This window comes from Anabrus simplex, chromosome 5, assembly GCF_040414725.1.
Source record: "Anabrus simplex isolate iqAnaSimp1 chromosome 5, ASM4041472v1, whole genome shotgun sequence".
NCBI lineage: Eukaryota > Metazoa > Arthropoda > Insecta > Orthoptera > Tettigoniidae > Anabrus > Anabrus simplex.
In genome coordinates this window covers 113,115,865-113,137,589 of record NC_090269.1, presented here as the reverse complement: position 1 = coordinate 113,137,589, position 21,725 = coordinate 113,115,865, and the positions used below count along the sequence as shown (strand labels likewise).

Below are 21,725 nucleotides of genomic sequence, written 5' to 3'. Positions count from 1 at the left end.
AAGTTTTAGCTCGATGGCTCGCAAGCATGGAGCTAATCCCAGTGAAACCCACAGATCAGGTGAGTGCAGGCATTTACTTTTATTATTATTATTATTATTATTATTATTATTATTATTATTATTATTATGATTATTATTATTATTATTATTATTATTATTATTATTATTATTATTATTATTATTATTATTTGAGATGTGATTACTAGGCGGAATTTTAGCGGATTTTTAGTAGTATTTAGCGGATCCTGAAAATATAAGTTGGCAACACTGGTAATGGAGGCCAGGGATATTAATAATTTACAATTAAAAACCGCTGATCCGGCCGGGAATCGAACCCGGGGCCGCCGGGTGACAGGCGTTACCCCTTAAACCACGGGGCTAGATATTGTAACCCTTCGTTTACTTGCTAATCGTTCCTCGCAATCCACAAATGCCGTATTGCACAGTTAATCATCATCATCATCATCTGTTTACCCTCCAGGGTCGGCTTTTCCCTCGGACACACAGCGAGGGATCCCACCTCTACCGCCTCAAGGGCAGTGTCCTGGAGCTTCAGACTCTTGGTCGGGGATACAACTGGGGAGAATGACCAGTACCTCGCCCAGGCGGCCACACCTGCTATGCTGAACAGGGGCCTTGTGGAGTGATGGGAAGATTGGAAGGGATAGGCAAGAAAGAGGGAAGGAAGCGGCCGTGGCCTTATGTTAGGTACCATCCCGGCATTCGCCTGGAGGAGAAGTGGGAAACCACGGAAAACCACTTCCAGGATGGCTGAGGTGGGAATCGAACCCACCTCTACTCAGTTGACCTCCCGAGGCTGAGTGGACCCCGTTCCAGCCCTCATACCACTTTTCAAATTTTCGTGGCAGAGCCGGGAATCGAACCCGGGCCTCCGGGGGTGGCAGCTAATCACGCTAACCACTACACCACAGAGGCGGACATTGCACAGTTAATGTTGTACAAAATTCCAGTTACAGAGTATTTTTTACTTCAAGGGAGAAAATGTTTACTTCGAGAAATTCGTGTAACCGAATTTCGAGTAATAGAGAAATAAATACAGGTGAAGAATAGAATAAACAGCAGGGAAATTTAAGTTACTTCGAAGTACTGAAAATTCGGGTAATGGAGGTTCGAGATAGCGAGGTTCGACTGTGCTGTAGTTTAACTTCGCCCCAACACAGACTGATTTTTTAGGGACGCTGGAACTGAGAAAGGAAGGACGGGAAAGGAAGTAGTCGTCTTAATTAAGGCACAGCCTCGGTATTTGTTGGTGTGTGAAAATGAAAAACTCACGGGAAACCTTCCTTTGTGCCACTCATGGACCTAACATTTCCTGAACGCACCGCTTTGCGCAGCCAATTCGCTCAGTTTTTAAATCCCGTATAGCAAGCTACATGCATTAAGGGGAGTCGGAAACCAAAAATATTTAAAAAATGACTTTTCCAAATGTTGCCTCTTCCAATTATTTGGACTCTGCTCATTAAAATGGTGTATAATTTATTTTAATACGACACATGCAGGCATTTTAAAGAATTTTTAAAAAAATCAATGCACAAGTGTCACATTGGGCAACTTAGACATGTTTCTTTTTGAAAATATAAATGTCTGGAACCCTTTAATCTAGAAGGCTGTGGTTTTTATTGTTCTATTCCTGAATGCTATGCGCAGAGGTTTCCGGCACTCTCATAACAAACATTTCAGTAGTTTCGATTAAACCGAGCTCGATAGCTGCAGTCGCTTAAGTGCGGCCAGTATCCAGTATTCGGGAGATAGTAGGTTCGAATCCCACTGTCGGCAGCCCTGAAAATGGTTTTCCGTGGTTTCCCATTTTCACACCAGGCAAATGTTGGGGCTGTACCTTAATTAAGGCCACGGCCGCTTCCTTCCCACTCCTAGCCCTTTCCTGTCCCATCGTCGCCGTAAGACCTATCTGTGTCGGTGCGACGTAAAACAACTAGCACAAAGTTTCGATTAAATAGAGTTGGATTTTAGGCACTGCTGTGGGTAAATGTGTGAGCCAACATGTTGTTTTACTTTGAAATCATATTCTGAGAAATGACTTTTTTGCACATGTTTGACCCATTATCTCAGAAACTACACTGGATAGGCAGTTCATTGTTTGCAGAAAGTCACCTTGTGCCATTATACAGATACTGAACCAAATAAAAGCACTCCACATATATAGTTTCTGATTTACATGCGTTTTAATGACATTTTTTGTAAAAAATTTGGAACTTATTAAACAAATTCATAACTTTACAATCGTTTGCTCTAACCATACCATCCTGGTTCAGTAGGTATGGAAAGGATGTAAGTACATGTAGTAAAAATATCAAAGCTCTAAACTTAATACTTCCTGAGATAATGGGGCATCTTTTCTGTCGAATTAACATTATCAAGATAGGGATTTCCGACTCCCCTTAAATGATGGCGAAGTAATTCGGCTTCTTGTTATAAAATACCATACCTCTATCAAGGGAAGTGTCACCTTCACGGCTAGACCTACCTTGAAACATTGGTGGTATAACCGATATGTTACGAGAAGGCCAAATGCAAAAGTAAATCAGCTGCCTGTTTCCACCGACATCAAAGATGGAATCCTCCGCGGCCAGACGGTAACGCTACGCAGCTCGACATCCCAGTGTTCTTGGTGAGCACTGTGAACTTTGACTCACTGTTTTCTGCTCGCCACTCCTTTGCTGATTTGTCCACAGTGAGGGTTGTATAATAAAACCTACAAGCGACTAGCACCGCTATCCTGTTGTTTATATACTAATTCAGTAGTTAATTTCGGGGCCTGGCGGTCCGGTACTCCTTAATCTGCGGGCCATCTTTTTGGGTAGCAATCAATCAATCAATCAATAAATCAATCAATCAATCAATCAATCAATCAATACCGATCTGCATTTAGGGCAGTCGTCCAGGTGGCAGATTCCCTGTCTGTTCTTTTCCTAGCTTTTTCTTAAATCATTTCACGAAATTGGAAATGTATTGAACATCTCCCTTCGTAAGCTATTCCAATCCCTAACTCGCCTTCCTATAAACGAATATTTGCCCCAATTTGTCCTCTTCAATTCCAACTTTATCTTCATATTGTGATCTTTCCTACTTTTAAAGACGCCACTCAAACGTATTCGTCTACTAATGTCATTCCACGCCATCTCTCCGCTGAAAGCTTGGAACATACCACTTAGTCGAGCAGCTCGTCTCCTTTCCCCCAAGTCTTTCCAGCCCAAACCTTTCAACATTTTTGTAACGCTACTCTTTTGTCGGAAATCACCCAGAACAAATCGAGCTGCTTTTCTCTGGATTTGTCCAGTTCTTGAATCAAGTTATCCTGGCAAGGGTCCCATACACTGGAACCATTCTCTAGTTGGAGTCTTACCAGAGACGTATATGCCCTCTCCTTTATATACTTACTACAACCCCTAAACACCCTCATAACCATGTGCAGAGATCTGTACACTTTATTTACAATCCCACTTATGTGATTATCCCAGTGAAGATCTTTCCTAGGTACTTACAGTGATCCCGTGGAAAGCCAAGGGCTTCAATGAAATGTTGCACCACATCCTTATTACTTGATGTATCATGAAACAACCCGAATAAATGTTTTTTGTTTTTTTTTTCACTATTTGTTCGGGACGTCGACCCATGTGGATTTTTTGCCCCTACTGGCACCATATTTTATGAACCTGCGTGTAATTGGAATGGCGGTAGTGTGTAATGTTGTGTGTGAGGAAAGGAAGATTAAGGACGTCACAAAAACCCAATCCCCAGGCTAGGGATATTAATCATTACAATTAAAGAACGCTGATCCAGCTGGGAATCGAATCCGGGGTAGCCAGGTGATAGGTGGATGCGTTACCCCCTACACCGCGGGGCTGGACAGAATCAATTGTAATTTCCAAGTTTGCAAAACAATTCATACAGGATAAGACGACCACATCATGTTTTAACAGCTAGGTGCGTTCAAAAACACAACAGAAGTAAATAACACTAACCCTTTATACTGTGCTCGGCTCTTTTTACGTAAGTTAAAAACTTTTGAAATGTATGCTGTCCTTCCGATTCTCGTTTTGATAATATGAAATTTCAGTATTATATTTTGATGAATATACAGGGATATATTAACAGTTTGTAAGCATTGCTGAAGAACGTCAGATAAGGCAAACTTTCTTTCTTTCTTTCTTTCTTTCTTTCTTTCTTTCTTTCTTTCTTTCTTTCTTAATCTGTTTACCCTCCAGGGTCGGTTTTTCCCTCGGACTCAGCGAGGGATCCCACCTCTACCGCCCCAGAGCAGTATCCTGGAGCTTCAGACTCTGGATCGGGAATACAACTTGGGAGGAGGACTAGTATATCGCCTAGGCGGCCTCACTTGCTATGCTGAACAGGGGCCTTGCGGGTAGATGGGAAGATTGAAAGGGATAGACAAGGAAGAGGGAAGGAAGCGACCGTGGTCTTAATTTACATAGGTACCATCCCAGCATTTGCCTGGAGGAGAAGAGGGAAACCACGGAAAACCACTTCCAGGATGGCTGAGGTAGGAATCGAACCCACCTCTATTCAGTTGACCTCCCGAGGCTGAGTGGACCCCGTTCCAGCCCTCGTACCACTTTTTAAATTTCGTGGCAGAGCCGGGAATCGAACCCGGGCCTCCAGGGGTGGCAGCTAATCAGACTAACCGCTACACCACAGAGGCGGACTAAGGCAAACCTATTTTTCGAATTTATGAGCAAATTGATAATTATTTACTGTTGTAGAACAGACACTCATCTTGGATGAACTATACATGAATTCATTGAGCATCTTGTAGTTTCTTGAAGCTATTCTTGTCATAAGTACCAACAAGGATAAATATATTTCCTTTAATAATGGCGATAGTTCTAATTTCGAAATGAAACTTCTTCTGACTGTGGGAACAAACTCATAACTGAACAAAATCCTAATCGTAAGTGCCAGAGGGTTACAAACTTTATTCTACAACTCGTGTTCACAGATAAACGGCATCTTGTATTCACAACGTATATCGTTCAGCAATCCGTTCCTGTGCATGGAGCCGCAGTCCTCCCCAGGGTTCGTATCGCTCCCTCCAGAGTTATCGGGCTGCTGGGCTCCGTTTGTGGACCAATCGGTGAAGCCGGTGCTCGACAAAGGTTCTCCTGAAAGGAAAATCACTCTGGTTAGAAGAAAAGTACTCAATTCATAATGGAACACACTTGAATAAAATTATGAATTGTGAATAATGCAGGCCAGGTCCAACGTACGACAGAAAGTCAGCACAAGGGAAGCAAGTGGCCGATACATTCAATCCCAAGGAAGGCGTGCAGTAGGATATGTAAGCAATCAATAACATCAATTTCACTACACTTCTTTAACAATTCCTAAGTTCACAGGATGCCACTGTGGACAAAGGGAACTATTACAATATTGTCGAAGTACTTCTAGGATGCACAGTATATTTTTAAAATGTATGACGAGTTTGATCTGTACAAACTGAAATTGTTTTAGTTATGGCTTGAGGACAGAAGGTAGATCGTTGCTATCATTTTGCAACTTGCTTTGGACAGAATTCAAACTGATACAACTCGGTTCATGTTCACATTAGGCTAATTACATTTTCACCACATACATATAAAATGTTCCTAACTGTTGCTATACATTTTTAACATCCTAATACAATTAGCTCACCTGCAATGGATATTTTTAAACGCATCAAATTAATTTCGTTTCACGCATGCTTCTCTTTAGGTACAATTTCCTGATAAAATTACAAAGCTACATGTACTAAACTTTTAGGCTGGATACAATACAAAATATGTGATCTACTAAACAAAACATATATAGACATGATGCTGTATGGGCTTTTGGGCTTATGCCGTGTCAGGAAAATAAGGTGAAATTCTTTACGTTTCGCAGGGAGCCTAGCTGTTTAAGTTTGAATTCTGTCCTAATCAGTCTGCAAATTAATAGCAATCCTACCTCCTGCCCTTAAGCGAGTTCTACGGTTGACGGTGGAATTCTGAGGTACCAGGAACATCCTACAGATTTCGATTTTTACTTATTTTATTTTACTTTTTAAATTTCATGTACCCTTACTTAGGTTACTGGTACTTATACGTCTTGGCTGTCCCGTGGTAATTACGAAATTCCAAATACGTCATTCAGCTGCAACCTTCAACTGAATTAAAGTTGTTGGAACTACATTTAAAAATTTTAACATTTTTTTTGTAAATCCGATATCAGCAAAGTTATTTGGAATATTTTTCCGCATGTTTGAACCTCCGTGGCTCAGGTGGAAGCGCGCCGGCCTCTCCCCGCTGGCTTCCGTGGCTCAAATCCCGGTCACTCCATGTGCGATTTGTGCTGGACAAAGCGGAGGCGGGACAGGTTTTTCTCCGGGTACTCCGGTTTTCCCTGTCATCTTTCATTCCAGCAGCATTTTCAATTCCCATTTCATTTCATCTGTCATTCATTAATCATTGCCCCAGAGGAGTGCGACAGGCTTCGGCAGCCGGCACAATTTCTATTCTCGCCGCTAGATGGGGGCTTCATTCACTCCATTCCTGACCCGGTCGAATGACTGGAAAAGGCTGTGGATTTTCTTTCTTTTCTTTCTTCCTCGTTTTTCCTGTAAACCCCCAATACATTCAGGGGTTCTGAAATGATGTGAGTTAGTACATTTTAAATATACACTTTAGTTGAAATACTTCCAGTAGTTCACTGTTATAAGCATACAAAGATGCAGACAAAAAAAATCGTGCACTGCTCTTCAAACTGTCTGAAACGTGTAAGAATGTCAAAGAAGTACGGTAGACGAACTTTTTAATTTTAATTTTATTATTAATTAATCATTTTACTGCCCATGGTTGGCTTTTTCCTCGGAATCAGTGAGGGATTTCACCTCTACCACCTCAAGGACAGTGACCAGGTGCGTGAGACATTTGGTCGGGGGAATACAACCGGGAAGGAGGTGCAGTACCTCGCCCAGGCAGCCTCACATGCTGTATGGGAAGATTGGAAGGGATAGACAGGGGAGAGGTAACGAAGCGGCCGTGGCCTTGCGTTAGCTACCATTCCGGCATTTGCCCGGAGGAGAAATGGGGAACCACGCAAAAAAAAAAAAAAAAAAATCGAGGATGGACGAGGGGGGAAGATTCGAACCCAACTCTACTCAATTGACCTTCCGAGGTAGAGTGGACCCAGTTCTAAATCCTCGTACCTCAGTTCTAGCCGTTAGCTGTCCATGTGCCGCCGAAAATCCGTGTGTGTTAGTGCGTCTCTAAAACCGCAGACAAAAACGTCAAACATTAAAAACTAAAATACTGATGTACAAATTTGAATAACTCACCAAAAACAGTGATGTACTGGCCTTCGACGTATTTGTCATGGAAGCCGATGGAAACGACTCCGTCATAGGCACCTGGTATCTTGGGGTGACGAGCAAAGATCAGGGCTAGGACTCCAGACTCCGCCTCCGAGTTGATGATTGCCAAATGTGCGCCTTCCTTTTCACATATTTTCTCTGCTTCATTCCACGTGACAGGGGTAGTGTGGAACTTGTAGTAACCTACTCCAGGGAACAGCTCGTAATCAGGACCTGCTCGTGGAGGAGGAGCTGAAAAAAATGAACTTCAATGGTAAAGGGTTCTTTTCATTACCGAGCAAAAAACTTGTAATTTCCTAAAAATTCCGCTGCTTTATTAGGAGGAACGGAGTCAGCAAATTAGAATAAATGATGCTTTATTATTAGCATTTGTAACAGTTCTTTGCGCGGGAATTTGTAGTGGATTACAAAGTGTCCTTCATGAATTTAAGCGAACTGACATGCCTGTATTCAAACGTTGAATACGGAATGTTAAACTGACATTTTTCTACGAAAGCGCGTGTCAGTAACGTGAAGCCCGAACAAACTCGAGACAGAATGAGGAAGATTACAGAGTTTATTGTACGATAGAGTTCCTAGTCCGAAGTTGTGCGAACTTTTCCCTGCTTCTCACTTACATACTGTTGTTTCTCTGACCAGTGGCGTGGCACTGCGATTGAAGGCTCATGAAACCCATCATTTATTATCTATTCTATCGAAAAGACTAAAATGGCTCTTTAATTCTTCTTCTCTTTAACCTACCTTGAAGTGACATACACCAAGTGTTTCATGGGACTTGGAAAAAAAATCCAACGTTTCGTAAGCTCTCCGTTATTTACAGTCGTACTTATAAATAGGCATACTGTTGTATACAAGAATCACGATATAAAAAGCACAACATAAACGTTTATTAGTTTGTAAATATTCACACAGTATGTACAAAAAATGAAGGAAGTTAGACTTGTTGCTTGAAGTGCTGTACACGTTAAATAACAACATAAGTTAGTTGGCTGATGGTCAGAGAGATATATACATTTTGTACAAGTTGATATTTATATGTATACTGAGTTCTATCTTGATGAGATAGGATGTTCGTGATAGTTGATGATGATGACTATCTGTAGTTTGGAGAATTATAAAGGGAACTTGGAGTAACGTTCGTGGTAGCAGAATGCTAGGCAGAAGTTTGAGAACTTGAAGGGAACTTGGAGCAAAGTTCATGAGTAACAGAATGGTAAGCATGACGTAGTCGGTGATACGGGAGGCAGGATAACTTGAGGATAAGATGTCCTGAGGTGATACCTCCCGATCATAATTAGTCCACCTGTTCAGTACACTTTTTAGGAGGGTACCTCCGTGTCTGGCATACGGTGTAGTCTGATCATTGGACACTGTGGAGTGCCTACAGTGGATTTTCTTTTTTGTTACGGGGGGCCCCCGTAGCCCGCTCCCCCGCCGTGACCATCGACTCAATCTACATGGCCTCCGACATGCTATTAATGTCTAAAAAGAAAGAGATAGCAGGGAAGAGTGGGAAGTGATACAAGGAGTATCTGCCGGTTTCCGAGTTAGACTCGCTACCACGGCAAGAGTTTGTGTTTGGTAAGGTGGTGTTGAAGTGTGGTATTGAAGGGTCAGGGAAAAACCACATAGGCAGAAAAGAGAAAGAGCCTACGTGTAAAACCTGACAACTTTTGATAGCACATGCAAGGATGTGGGCTGGAAAGTCCAGAGGTTGTGTTAGTTAGGAAGATGTGTCATGCAATCATAACCATTTCCTTGCCATTGTTTGTTATTATGGGGATCAGTCCATCTTGTCACTGCCGGGACGGCTCGGGTCCACTAGCGTCTGGGCTCTGGGCCACAGGATCGTCCCTTTGCCCAGCAGCCAGTGGTCCCTGGTGCCAAGTCTCCGTTTGGAGAGGGGGATTTAGAGCCAAGCCTTACTTGGTGCAAGGGGCTGTCTTCTTCTTCCGCCTGGCGATGTCCCTCTGTGCGGTGTTGTTGGAACACACTTGTCACTGCAGATCTGCAACTATGCTAGGGTTATTAGAACAATAAATATATATAGGTGCTCCTTGGAGTGCCGGCTTGCTTGCCTGCGCTCACGTCCAGTGCTCTACCTAAGTAATAGAAGAATGACACGAAATAGTTTATAGATTTATACATGCTGGCTGACGTCACACGATTACGTCAGCGCGCTGCTGTCCACACTCGTGGCAACTATAGAAGAGAAAAAGCTCGTTCGGGTTGCGGAGCTTCCAGGCGATGAAGGACACACACAACACATACGGCATAAAATAACAGAAAAACATATTTTTAAACGTTTCATACATTCATTCTTTTGATATACCTAATTTATCAAATATTTATTGTGAATATCTTTTTATAAACGATTCCACCTGCTGTTGGACTAAATACGCTGGGACTTAGACTGCAAAACCGTCCGTTAATGATAGCTCTCTTGTTAATCTTCCTATCGAAGAGGTACACAAGAGAAAACAGTTTTAGAAATAGATTTCCATTTAGGCTGGTAGATTTCAATTCAAGTTAGTCTTGTATATTTTGTGAGATTATAAATCACTATTTCGAACGTCCTTTAAACCTCCAGTCCATTCAGGGATTTAGAAATAGTATTGGCCCTAAAACCTACACTAAGACAGATGAATTCTTAATTTGAAGTTTGGTAAAAATATCCATTCGTTTTCCACTTATAACTACTCAGACGAACAGACAAAGAGACAGACACCAAAGCTAAAAATATATACAGACGGATAACTGTACAAAAATTTCGCTGAAATATACAATGTACAGACACACGGTCTTTAGGAATTTATTTAAATAGATTACGAAATATAAGCATACAAGTCACCATAGATTATAGTTACACTGGTGTGTGCAAGGGAACCTAGTAGTTCTAACGACGTTAATATTTAGAGCAGTCAAGGAAGGAGGTACATTAAAGTGCATCTCTAACTTGGCGAACTTGAAACGCCTGTTATCCGTCAATAGCGCCCCGGGCTTGTTGCCTCCAAGATACGAGCTGGAAGAGAGCTATGGATAGCAGTTATTGGTAAAATCTTTCAAAGAAAGAGGAAGATGGATTCAATCAGAGCAAAATTCAAACTACGTTTCTGTTTACAAGCCATTTGATTAAAAACAACGAATACACACACATTAAAAATAAGGAACCACTTCAGCAAATATTAATGTACTTCTCCTTATACTGGTAATCAATGAGTATTTGGAGCAAGTAGTCCGAAGTTCAAAAAAATAACAGAAAATATGACTGTCATCTCATTGTGTTGAAAATACACTGACTGAGCAAATGTCATGGGATAGCGGAGCACTGATGCGCAGGTGTGTTGTCTGAGCACCACACGCCCTCAGTGCCAGCGGAAGTTGTATAGGAGACCTTGTGAGCAGTGGCTGTGCATGTGACAGGTGTAACATGGAACGTCGTCGTGAGCTGACACCGTTCGAACGGGGTGTGGTGGTCGGTGCCCGACGGATGGGAAGTGCGATTTCGGAAGTGGTGCGTGAATTCGGCTTCACACGATCAAGCGTGTCCAGGGTGTATCATGAGTGATTGAATGCGGGTGTCACCGTCCACAACAGACGAACGACCGGCCGTCCAACCACCCTCGATGACCGTGACCGGTGATATCTGAGACGGATTGTCAATAGTGACAGACGGGAAACAGTGCAACAAACCACGGCTCAAATCAACACAGGCCGTGCTAGACACGTCTCCCAGTGGACAACCCGTAGGAACATGGGTTCTATGGTGTATGGGAGCCGGCGCCGCACACGGGTGCCACTGTTAACCCAACGTCATCGGGCACAACGACGCGCATTTGTCGCCAGTCACCAGGGATGGACACTGAAACAATGGCGTAACGTGATATGGTCGGACGAATCACGATTTCAACTGCACCATGCCGATGGGAGGTACCGTGTATGGCGCAGACCACATGCAGCGATAGATCCTGCCTGCCTCGAAGGTGTGGTCCAGGGCGCTGGTGTCTCTGTTATGGTCTGGGGTGCATTTTCCTGGTATGGAATGGGCCCCCTAGTTGTTCTGGAAGAGACTTTGAATGGTACGCGGTACGTTGAGCTGCTCGGAGACCATCTCCACACATTTTCGGCCTTCCAGCGCCCAGACGGTTCTGCGGTGTATCAAGATGATAACGCGCCGCTACATCGTTCCCACGTCGCCCGGGAATGTTTCCAGGAACATGGAGCGGAGTTCCAACGATTGCCATGGCCACCCAGGAACCTCGATATGAACCCTATCGAGCATATCTGTGATGTCCTGGAACGCAGGCTCCGTGCCATGGATCCTCCACCCACGAACAGACCAGCATTGGCGGCCGTTCTGCAAACGATTTGGTGTCAACTGCGTCCAGAGGATTACCAGGGACTTGCCGACTCATTTCCACGGCGTCTCCCTGCAGTTTGCAGGGCCAGAGGAGGCCCCACACGCTATTAGGTGACTATCCCATGACATTTGCTAAGTCAGTGTATTTCGTTGTAAGACTCCAGCCAACCGGCAAAAAGGCTACAGCTCTTTTAATGACTTATTTGCGTCGTTCGTTGTCACATTCAAACTCTGGAAAATAAGTATGATATACACAGTTCTAAGTCCAGCTGAACAGTAATACAACCTGTGACAATAAAGTTCGTACTATCAACGTAGATGAACAATGCTCACAGTGACCTTAATGTCCTTCGAAATAGTCCCCTCCCATAACTATGCACTGCTGAGATCGGCGATACTTGTCCTGGACACTTTGCAAGAAAGCTTCCTTTGGGATGGTGTTCAAAAGCCTCGTCACGTTTCGTTGGATGTTAGGAATATCATCAAACCTCTTTCCTTTCAAAGCGAGTTTATGCGTGACTTTTCGGCTCTGACCTTCTTCCGATGAGGGGATCCTGGAGAACGCCATTCCATGCTTTGCCGTTTCGTTAAAGGGTCGTACCTGAGACACTAGGTTTCGTCCTCAGTGACAATACAGTTCAAGAAACTTGGTGTCGCATCCGGCGTTTCGATAAAATCCTATGAAGCCTCTAAACGTGCCTACTTCTGATCGTCAGTCAAGTGATGTGGCACAAGACGAGAACACGTTTTCCTCTTCCCTAACTTCTGAGTAACGATTTGTCGCACGGATTCACGCTTAATCTGCAGTCCATCCGCTATCATTCGCACAGTTAATCACCGAGCGTTCGTGATTAATGTCCATATCTTCTCAATGTTTTCGTCACTGACGGCGGTCGCCGGTCTTTCGCTATGGGGGTTGTCAGAAACCACTTTCCCAGGCTCCTCGAAAACGGGCGAACCACTTGTACACACACTTCAAGGACAGTGCTTGATCTTCATAAACACGTACCGGCATCACATGCGTTTCTTTCGGTGTCTTGCCAAGCTTAAAACAAAACTGTCCATTGATCTTTTGGTCGTTCATGTTCCTGTTCGCAGTTCAGAACCAACGCACTAAACACGCACTGTGTCAAACATGTCTCAAATGCTCAAATGAACAACGTTGGGAGCAGATGGTCAAAACATTCTGCTACGCAGGTGCAGCATTGCGTGTCGCCAGTGTTGCCGGATCGACCTTTCTGACTTCATTCATCATCATCATCTGTTTACCCTCCAGGTTCGGTTTTTCCCTCGGACTTAGCGAAGGACCCCACTTCTACCGCCCCAAAGGCAGTGTCCTGGAGCTTCAGACTCTTAGTCGGGGGATACAATTGGGGAGTATGACCAGTACCTCGCCCAGGCGGCCTCACCTGCTATGCTGAACAGGGGCCTTGTGGAGGGATGGGAAGATTGGAAGGGATAGGCAAGGAAGAAGGAAGGAAGCGGCCGTGGCCTTAAGTTAGGTACCATCCCGGCATTCGCCTGGAGGAGAAGTGGGAAACCACGGAAAACCACTTCCAGGATGGCTGAGGTGGGAATCGAACCCACCTCTACTCAGTTGACCTCCCGAGGCTGAGTGGACCCCGTTCCAGCCCTCGTACCACTTTTCAAATTTCGTGGCAGAGCCGGGAATCGAACCCGGGCCACTCCACCACAGGGGCGGACTCTGACTTCATTCACCGAACTTTATTGCACAGGTTGTATTCAGTGCTATAAATGAATACGGGGAAATTGATAACAGCTTATATTTGCAATATATGGTTGAGAAAACAGTCTTGTGGAACCTATGTCTATAATTTAAGTCACAATCTTGGAAGATAATGTTATAAAATTGGATGTATAGTAAAAAATGCTCTCATTATATATTTCTAAAAAATTGAACAGAGGTGAGTGTAAATAACCCTCAGTTTTACAACCTGTGAAGGAAATGATGTGAATTTATGTCGCAGAGAAGTGAGTGGAATTTGGATGTTACTTTTTGAAACCCAAATATTGGCTATCAACAACGAGCTAAGCCTGTTCTACTTACTTACTTAATTTTTTTACCCTCCAGAGTTGGTTTTTCCCTCGGACTCAGTGAGGGGTCTCACCTCTACCGCCTGAAGGGCAGATTTTTCAGTGATTATAAAATCGAGCTAAATTTGCAAAGACCTTGTCATTACGAGCCCACTTATCAGTATAACATTTTACCTCCTCTGGCCTGGATGCTTGCGCTGATTTGGTTGGGAAAGGTGTCATAAAGGCGTTATATCATTTCCTGATGCAAGCCTGCCCACAGCTGTTGTAACTGCTCCTTGATATCCTGGTTACTGGCACAGGGACGGAGTTGACGTCCGAGCTGGTACCACACATGTTCTGTCGGTGACGGGTCTGGGGATCTTGCTGGCAACAGGAGTACCTCAACATCTAGCAGACAGTTCATAGAGACCTGTACTGTGTATGGACGAGCATTTTATTGTTGAAAAATGGTGCCATGATTCTGTCTGATGAGAGGTAACACATGAAGACACAGGATGTTCGTGACGTACCGTTGTGTCGTCAGAGTTCCCTCAATCACTACCAGCCGTGTCCTGGAGTCATACCCAATGGCTCCCCACACCTTGGTACCAGGTGTAACACCACTGTGTCTCTCCAAAACGTTGGAAGAAAGGGATATCTCCCCAGGTTGCAGCCATATTCGCAGACGATGGTCATTTGGGGTAGTGCAGAACTGTGATTCATCGATGAACACAATGCGATGCCATTCATCAACAGTCCTTGCTTCCCGGTCACAGCTCCACTCCAAACGCAGCCATTTGTGTCGTGGTGTTGACGACAGTCTACGCATGAGGCGGTAATTCCCTAGTCTGGTTGCTGCTAGTCTCCGATCAATGGTGTGGGAGAACACAGGATGTTGCAGGGAGCCCGTTACCTGTTCTCGGATGGCAGGCGCAGATGTGAAGGAGTCATGATGTGGTTGGTGCACAATACATCGATCCTCCCTTATGGTGGTTAGACGTGGTCGACCGAAACCTTGATGACGAGGATGCCTGCCCTCACGTCCTGATGCAGTCCAACATTGGCCCACTGTCACATCGCAGTCACCCACAAATCTGGATATTGCGTGATTCGACCAGCCAGCCAAATGGAGACCCGCAAAGAGACCGCTTTCAAACTCTGTCAGGTGCTGATAACGCTGTCTCACAAAAGTACGTGGCATCTCCATATCCTTCACTCTACATCAGATTCTTTTAAATGTTTTCATTCCTCGCACGAATGGCGGGGTGGGCCCCCTAGATCGTGACGCGATCTCTCGGGCCGAGCGATATATGAAATCAGAAGATGTGTGAGATGAGGGAGAGGGGAATATGCGCAGAAGAAAGGAGAAGCAATGAGGGAATGGGGCCTCTTGGGTAGTGAGATTGGAAGGAGTTGGCGATTTAGACAGGAGTGTTATGGGTAAGGTGAAGAGCAATGATGTGAAATGTAGAAGCGTAAAAAACACGAGAAGTTAGGAGGAGTTGGAGAAGATCGGGTGTTGGCGGTGGCCAACCTTATATGGAAGGATATAATCACTATTGCGTGTTTATGTGGTGGTTGGTAGTGTACTATGTTGCCTGAATATGAAGAGGAAAGTATTGGAACAAACACAAACACCCAGTCCCCGAACCAAAAGAACTAATCAAACACGATTAAAATCTCCGACCCGGCCGCGAATCGAACCCGGGACCCTCCACACCGAAGGCCAGTACGCTGACCATTGAGTCAAAGTGTCAGACATGAGGCTGTAAGTGTGCGACCTTTCGTAATTGAATGGTCATTATGAAGTTGATATCTTGCAATTGTGACCTCAAAATTAAAGTGTAGGCTACCAAGATTTTTTGCTAGTCTTGGAGTGGTCTCCCTGTCTCTAATACGGCTTCACGTCTAGTCAAAGACTATTTCTTTGCACATTTAATGTTTCTACCTAAACAAAGATATCTGCAGCTGATGGTGTTTATAAGAAAACGAAACATATACTACAACTAATTTATTAATTCACTTAAGGCACACAACATCATCATCATCATCATCTGTTTACCCTCCAGGTTCGGCTTTTTCCCTCGGACTCAGCGAGGAATCCCACCTCTACCGCCTCAAGGGCAGTGTCCTGGAGCTTCAGACTCTTGGTCGGGGAATACAACTGGGGAGAATGACCAGTAACTCGCCCAGGCGGCCTCACCTGCTATGCTGAACAGGGGCCTTGTGGAGGGATGGGAAGATTGGAAGGGATAGGCAAGGAAGAGGGAAGGAAGCGGCCGTGGCCTTAAGTTAGGTACCATCCCGGCATTCGCCTGGAGGAGAAGTGGGAAACCACGGAAAACCACTTCCAGGATGGCTGAGGTGGGAATCGAACCCACCTCTACTCAGTTGACCTCCCGAGGCTGAGTGGACCCCGTTCCAGCCCTCGTACCACTTTTCAAATTTCGTGGCAGAGCCGGGAATCGAACCCGGGCCTCCGGGGGTGGCAGCTAATCACGCTAACCACTACACCACAGAGGCGGACGACACACAACATATTGAGTTGATAAGGTGGAACAATAATTGCTGTCAGTTTGTTAAATTACGGTACACATCGATACGGATCATGAAGTTGGTTACTTACTTTCTACACGTTAGGGAACTCCACCATAGGGAGAAAGATAATTGAATTGAATTGAATTGAATTGAATTGAATTGAATTGAATTGAATTGAATTGAATTGAATTGAATTGAATTGAATTGAACTGAACTGAATTGAATTGAATTGAACGTATTGAGATTGGGCTACAGTAAGGTTAAAGAGTCCACTTCTGTGGTGTAGTTGTTAGTGTGATTAGCTGCCACCCCCGGAAGCCCGGGTTCGATTCCCGGCTCTGCCAAGAAATTTGAAAAGTGGTATGAGTGCTGGAAGGGGGTCCACTCAGCCTCGGGAGGTCAACTGAGTAGAGGTGAGTTCGATTCCCACCTCAGCCATCCTCGAAGTAGTTTTCCGTGGTTCCCACTTCTCCTCCAGGCAAATGCCGGGATGGTACCTAAATTACGCCACGGCCGCTTCCTTCCCTCTCCCTTGTCTATCCCTTCCAATCTTCCCATCCCCCACCAAGGCTCCTGTTCAGATTAGCAGGTGAGGCCACCTGGGCGAGTTAATGGTCATTCTCCCCAGTTGTATCCCCCGACCCAGAGTCTAAAGCTCCAGGACACTGCCCTTGAGGCGGTAGAGGTGGGATCCCTCGTGAATCCGAGGGAGAAACCGACCCTGGAGGGTAAACAGATTAAGAAGAAGAATAAGGTTAGAGAGAAATAGAGTTCGACTCCTTGGCTGAATGGTTAGCGTAGCGACCTTCATTTCAAAGGCCCCCAGGTTTGATTTCCGGCAGGGTCGGGGACTTTAAATGCCTCCGGTTAATTCTTCTAGTTTGGGGTCTGGGTGTCTGTGTTTGTCTCAACACATATCTAGATGTATATACAACACAACACAACACAACACAACACACTACAAACCACCACAGAAACACGCAACAGTGAATATATCTCTCCACATAGGGTTGGCGTCAGGACAGGCCCCCGGCTGTAAAACTGGGCGACATCATCATTACCATCAACAACAACAACAACAACAATGTCCATCCCTGATAATTAGAAAAATGCCAGAGAGAAGATATTTATACTAGGATGTAATTCTCTTACTCACAAGTTATGGTGGCTTCTATTACAATAGAGGTTCCACTATCACAGTCTTGGGTTCGTTGCTCCAGTTCAACATTCCAGCGTCCATTGGCAGGTTTGTTGTTAGGATCGTGTTGGATCTGCACCTACGGAAAAACACCTCAGTTAAATTATTCATAGCATGAATTGCAGTCATGATGGTGAAGAATCTAGCAATAATGTTGCTGGGATTACTATGCCCCATTCCGGGATTTTATCCCGAAGAAGTTCTTTCACGTGTCAGTGAAACTCCTGTCACGAGGCTCTCATATTTGAGCACATTGAAATACTGCCGGTCTGAGCCAGAATGGAACACGCGAACTTGGGCTCATATGATCAGCGCTTTACCTCCTGAACCACTCAGCTCTGCAAGCGAAGAAAAAGTGAAACATGCTGTTCGTGATTTATAAAAGCTACGTGAACATGCATTCATTTTCTCTTATACACCATTTAACGGACTAATCCAGTTTATATTAACATTGCTGCAGGCACTCCGTTTGTAGCACAGTGTCTCCCTTATAAACCCAGACCGAGTGCACGGTGTTTGCACTCTGCGCTACAACAGCTGCCTCAGCCCAACTCACGTCGCGCGCGGCCGCCCTGCTTTAAGCGTGTATACAATTATCATCATCATCATCATCATCATCATCATCATCATCATCATCATCATCCAGCTGTAGCCGGGTAGGGGCAAATATGGTTCCTCTCCACTTTCTTCGGTCTTTCCACCACTCCTCCTAGAACACTGTGTCCCAGTCCAGGTTTCTTTCTATAATGCTGCGTTGGATGGTATCCTTCCATCTCAATCGTGGTCGTCCACGGCCTCTCCTTCCTTGGATTTGCATTTCCATCACCTTTTTTGGCATTTTTTCGTCGCTCATTCGCTTTATGTGTCCAAACCATCTTAGTTGGCTCTTCTCTATTCTATCATTCATTTTTTCTACTCCAATTTCTTCCCGGATTTTCTCATTCCTTATTTTGTCTCTTCTACTCTTCTGTATCATACTCCTCAAGAACTTCATTTCGGCTGCCTGTATTCGACTCTCATCCTTCTTTGTCATTGTCCAAGTTTCTGCTCCGTAAGTTGTTATGGGTACGTAATACATCTTGTACATAGTATCCTTTGCTTCCATTGGCACATCTTTGTCCCATAACATGTTTCTTACACTATGATAGAAACAACTTCCAACTTGAATCCTTTTACTAATCTCAGCATCCAGTCGAGCATTCTGCATTAATTCACTCCCCAGGTATTTAAACGTTTCCACTACTTCCAGGGACTTGTCTGCAAGTCTAATCTGACCTTTCCCTTCTTTCTCCCCTCTAGTCATAACAAGAGTTTTACTCTTTTCTACACTTATTTTCAATCCACATTCTTCGATCTTCCCATTCACCACATTCAACTGTTCTTGAACCTTCCTGTCACCTTCTCCCCAAATCACAATATCATCTGCAAACAACATCATGTTCATTTCTCTTCCTCCATATGCTGCTTTTGCTGTTCTCATGATGTCATTCATTACTATTGTAAACAGGATTGGTGATAGAACACTTCCCTGTCTCAGCCCACTAGTTATTTTGAACCAACTTGTGTTTGCACGCAGCTACAACATTCCTTATACAATGCCATGATCATTTTTATTAATCCCAATGTTATATGAAATCTTACCTTAAAAAAGGTGCTGGAAGTGTCACCCTTCACAATGAGGGATTTCATAAACACCATTAGGATTTTCTGCACGCCAGGCCTCATCCGAAAAAAACAAGCTGTGTATCGAATAAACTATCATTCAAGATGCAAAGTACCACTCACAATATCTCACTCTTGTGGCTGGATCAGCACGTTTCGAACAATGGGTCCGTGTAAACCTGTACGGTTTGATGTGGAACAGCTTTGTAGCTGTGTGTGCAGTAGAAACCGAAACTCTACTTGTGATAATTTTGTTAGTGATTTATTTGGTGACAGTTCAAGTTTCGCACCGATGTCGTCTAGCTTTTCCTCTGTTTAAACTGTTCGTGTGCGCGCAAGTGTTTTTATTGAGCACTGAGCTAGTAGTTTAAAATTTATTAACAATTACATGAATCTGTGCTCGTGAAGGTGGCACTTCACCAGGAAATTGCTAACAAATACATCGCATACTCGTCTAGCCGACTCGTTCTTAAAATAACTGCTACATACGAAAATACGGAGTTACAGTGATAACTGTCTCACCGTGTTAACAGCTGAGATTCAGACTGGCTACATGCCTGCTCCTTTTTCAAGATCAAGAACTATGCGCGCACCTCCCGTACAGCTGCTGAGGTCTCCGAGAGTAGAAACGGCGCAGGACGGTCTGGGTTTAAAGAGACATCCTTTATACGCGCCGTTCCAGGCCTCGTACCATGTTTCAAATTTCGTGGCAGAGCGGAGAATCGAACCCGGGCCTCCGGGGGTGGCATCTAATCACACTAACCGCTACACCACAGATGCAGAATAATTATTACTATTATTATTATTATTATTATTATTATTATTATTGTTGTTGTTGTTGTTGTTGTTGTTGTACCGGGAGGTACGCCTCTACGCCGCACATTTAAATCTTGCGCCTAAAAGAACTCCTCTACTGGAGAAACTGTGAACTTGAAACTAGATCTACTTAAACCTTTGCTCAGAAGATGTCACTAGAAATCTGATGAAATTTTGTTATTTTGAAGTTTACTGAACTGACTGTAGTTCTACTTGTTTTGTTTTCCATTCATCAAGAAGTTTGGACTTTCTTCAACAGATGTCACTGCTAAAAACTATGATACTATGACAATGCACCCTGATGTGAAGTGAAAGAACTTTAGATTTAAAGAAGTTTTGTATTCATAAGTTTTTTTACTAAAAGATGTTCATTTTCTTGGGTTGGCAATATTGATCTTTTCTTTCCGCCAGTTTTGAATCTAGCCAATCCCAAATTTCTGTAATTAATTTTCTACCTATCACTGCCTTCTTCTTCGATTTTGTGTGTAACTTTTAAATCCACCAATAAAGTGAGAGGGTGTGGCTGGTTTATTCATGAAAGGCCTCGAACTTTCCCCGAGGGTTTATAAACTGCGGATTTTCACGTCTCTTGGCCATTTTATCGTCACCTAACTAAGTGTGTGTGGCAAGCAGGAGGCGGGCGGCGCCTCTTTCATCAGGCAGCAGTTCTTCAGCAAGGTAATGGCCAACTAACATCTTACTTTTTTGCTAGCTCCGCAGTTTAACCCGAGGGAAAGGATCGAAACTTTAACTATGTAACCAACTTCTCTAAAATGTAAATCTTCTTTCGGCTCATGTAAAAATTTCATAAACCTTTAACTGTAAATCGGGGATAGAGAGTGATGTACCCTCTCGAGCTTCCCTTCATCTTGGTTTGAGGTAACTACGTTTATTGCTGTTTTTCATTCTGTAATGTGGTAAATTACTTTCTTATACGAGTCACCTCCATAGTTTTGGAACAGCCCCTGTTTCATCGGCCTAGTGCCCCTTAGGTTTTAAGAATGCATATTTAAGAATGCAAGTACTCGCCTCCATTCAATTTGTGTTTCGGGCCATTTACTTATCCTTTTTTTTTCGCAACGGCCCAATAGGCTGGGTACTAGATACATCTGTTTCGAATTTGTAAGTTGTGCCTTGATGGCGAGTGATTGTGATTTTCTGATATCACCTATAATAGGCTTGGAAAACTGAGAGCACGTCAGCTCTTATCTAGTGTTGTAAAAGTGCCTCTAGGAGGCTTGATATTGTGTGTTGGGAGCAAGCGCTCCATGTATTGAGGGATTTCGGCCCTTGTGTAAATTTGTGCTCTTTGTAAATTTGAGCTGGGAACTCAAAAATTGTAAAACTAGGGGCTTGTAGCCCAAGGGAGTTAAAGCACTGTAATCTTGGATTTTTCTATTTTTTTTGTCATTGTTATCTCACTAAGTGAGAATTTGTTAACTTATTGCTTTTCAAAAATATAACCTTCCATTTCAGTTTTAAATTCTTTCTTGACATTGTAGTTAGACCCATTCACCCCGGCATCTTCTTTCACCTCTGCGTTCCACGGGTAACCCCGTAACAATTATTATTATTATCCTGCTGTCACCCTTATCCAGGCAGTTCTAGCTTTTGGGTCGGGCAGTGGATCATTGACTTCCATCTACCTCTCGTACCTTCCTGGAGACACAAGAGATACGCGTCCCTTCTTGATCCTTGTCCTGATCTACTTTGATGGTTCATATTGG

At 43.9% G+C, this 21,725-nt stretch overlaps 1 protein-coding gene across 1 annotated transcript in view; it reads right to left on the bottom strand.

Moving 5' to 3' along the window:
* Positions 1-4,952: 4,952 nt before the first annotated feature.
* Positions 4,953-21,725, bottom strand: part of LOC136874670 (hemolymph lipopolysaccharide-binding protein) — a 42,556-nt gene continuing 25,783 nt past the window's right edge. The window contains exons 3-5 of the mRNA XM_067148303.2: positions 17,479-17,599; positions 7,352-7,618; positions 4,953-5,162 (exon numbers count right to left, since the gene is read on the bottom strand). Of these exons, the coding sequence (XP_067004404.2) occupies positions 4,981-5,162; positions 7,352-7,618; positions 17,479-17,599 (570 nt within the window). The 3' untranslated portion in view covers positions 4,953-4,980. The remainder of the gene's footprint in view (positions 5,163-7,351; positions 7,619-17,478; positions 17,600-21,725) is intronic.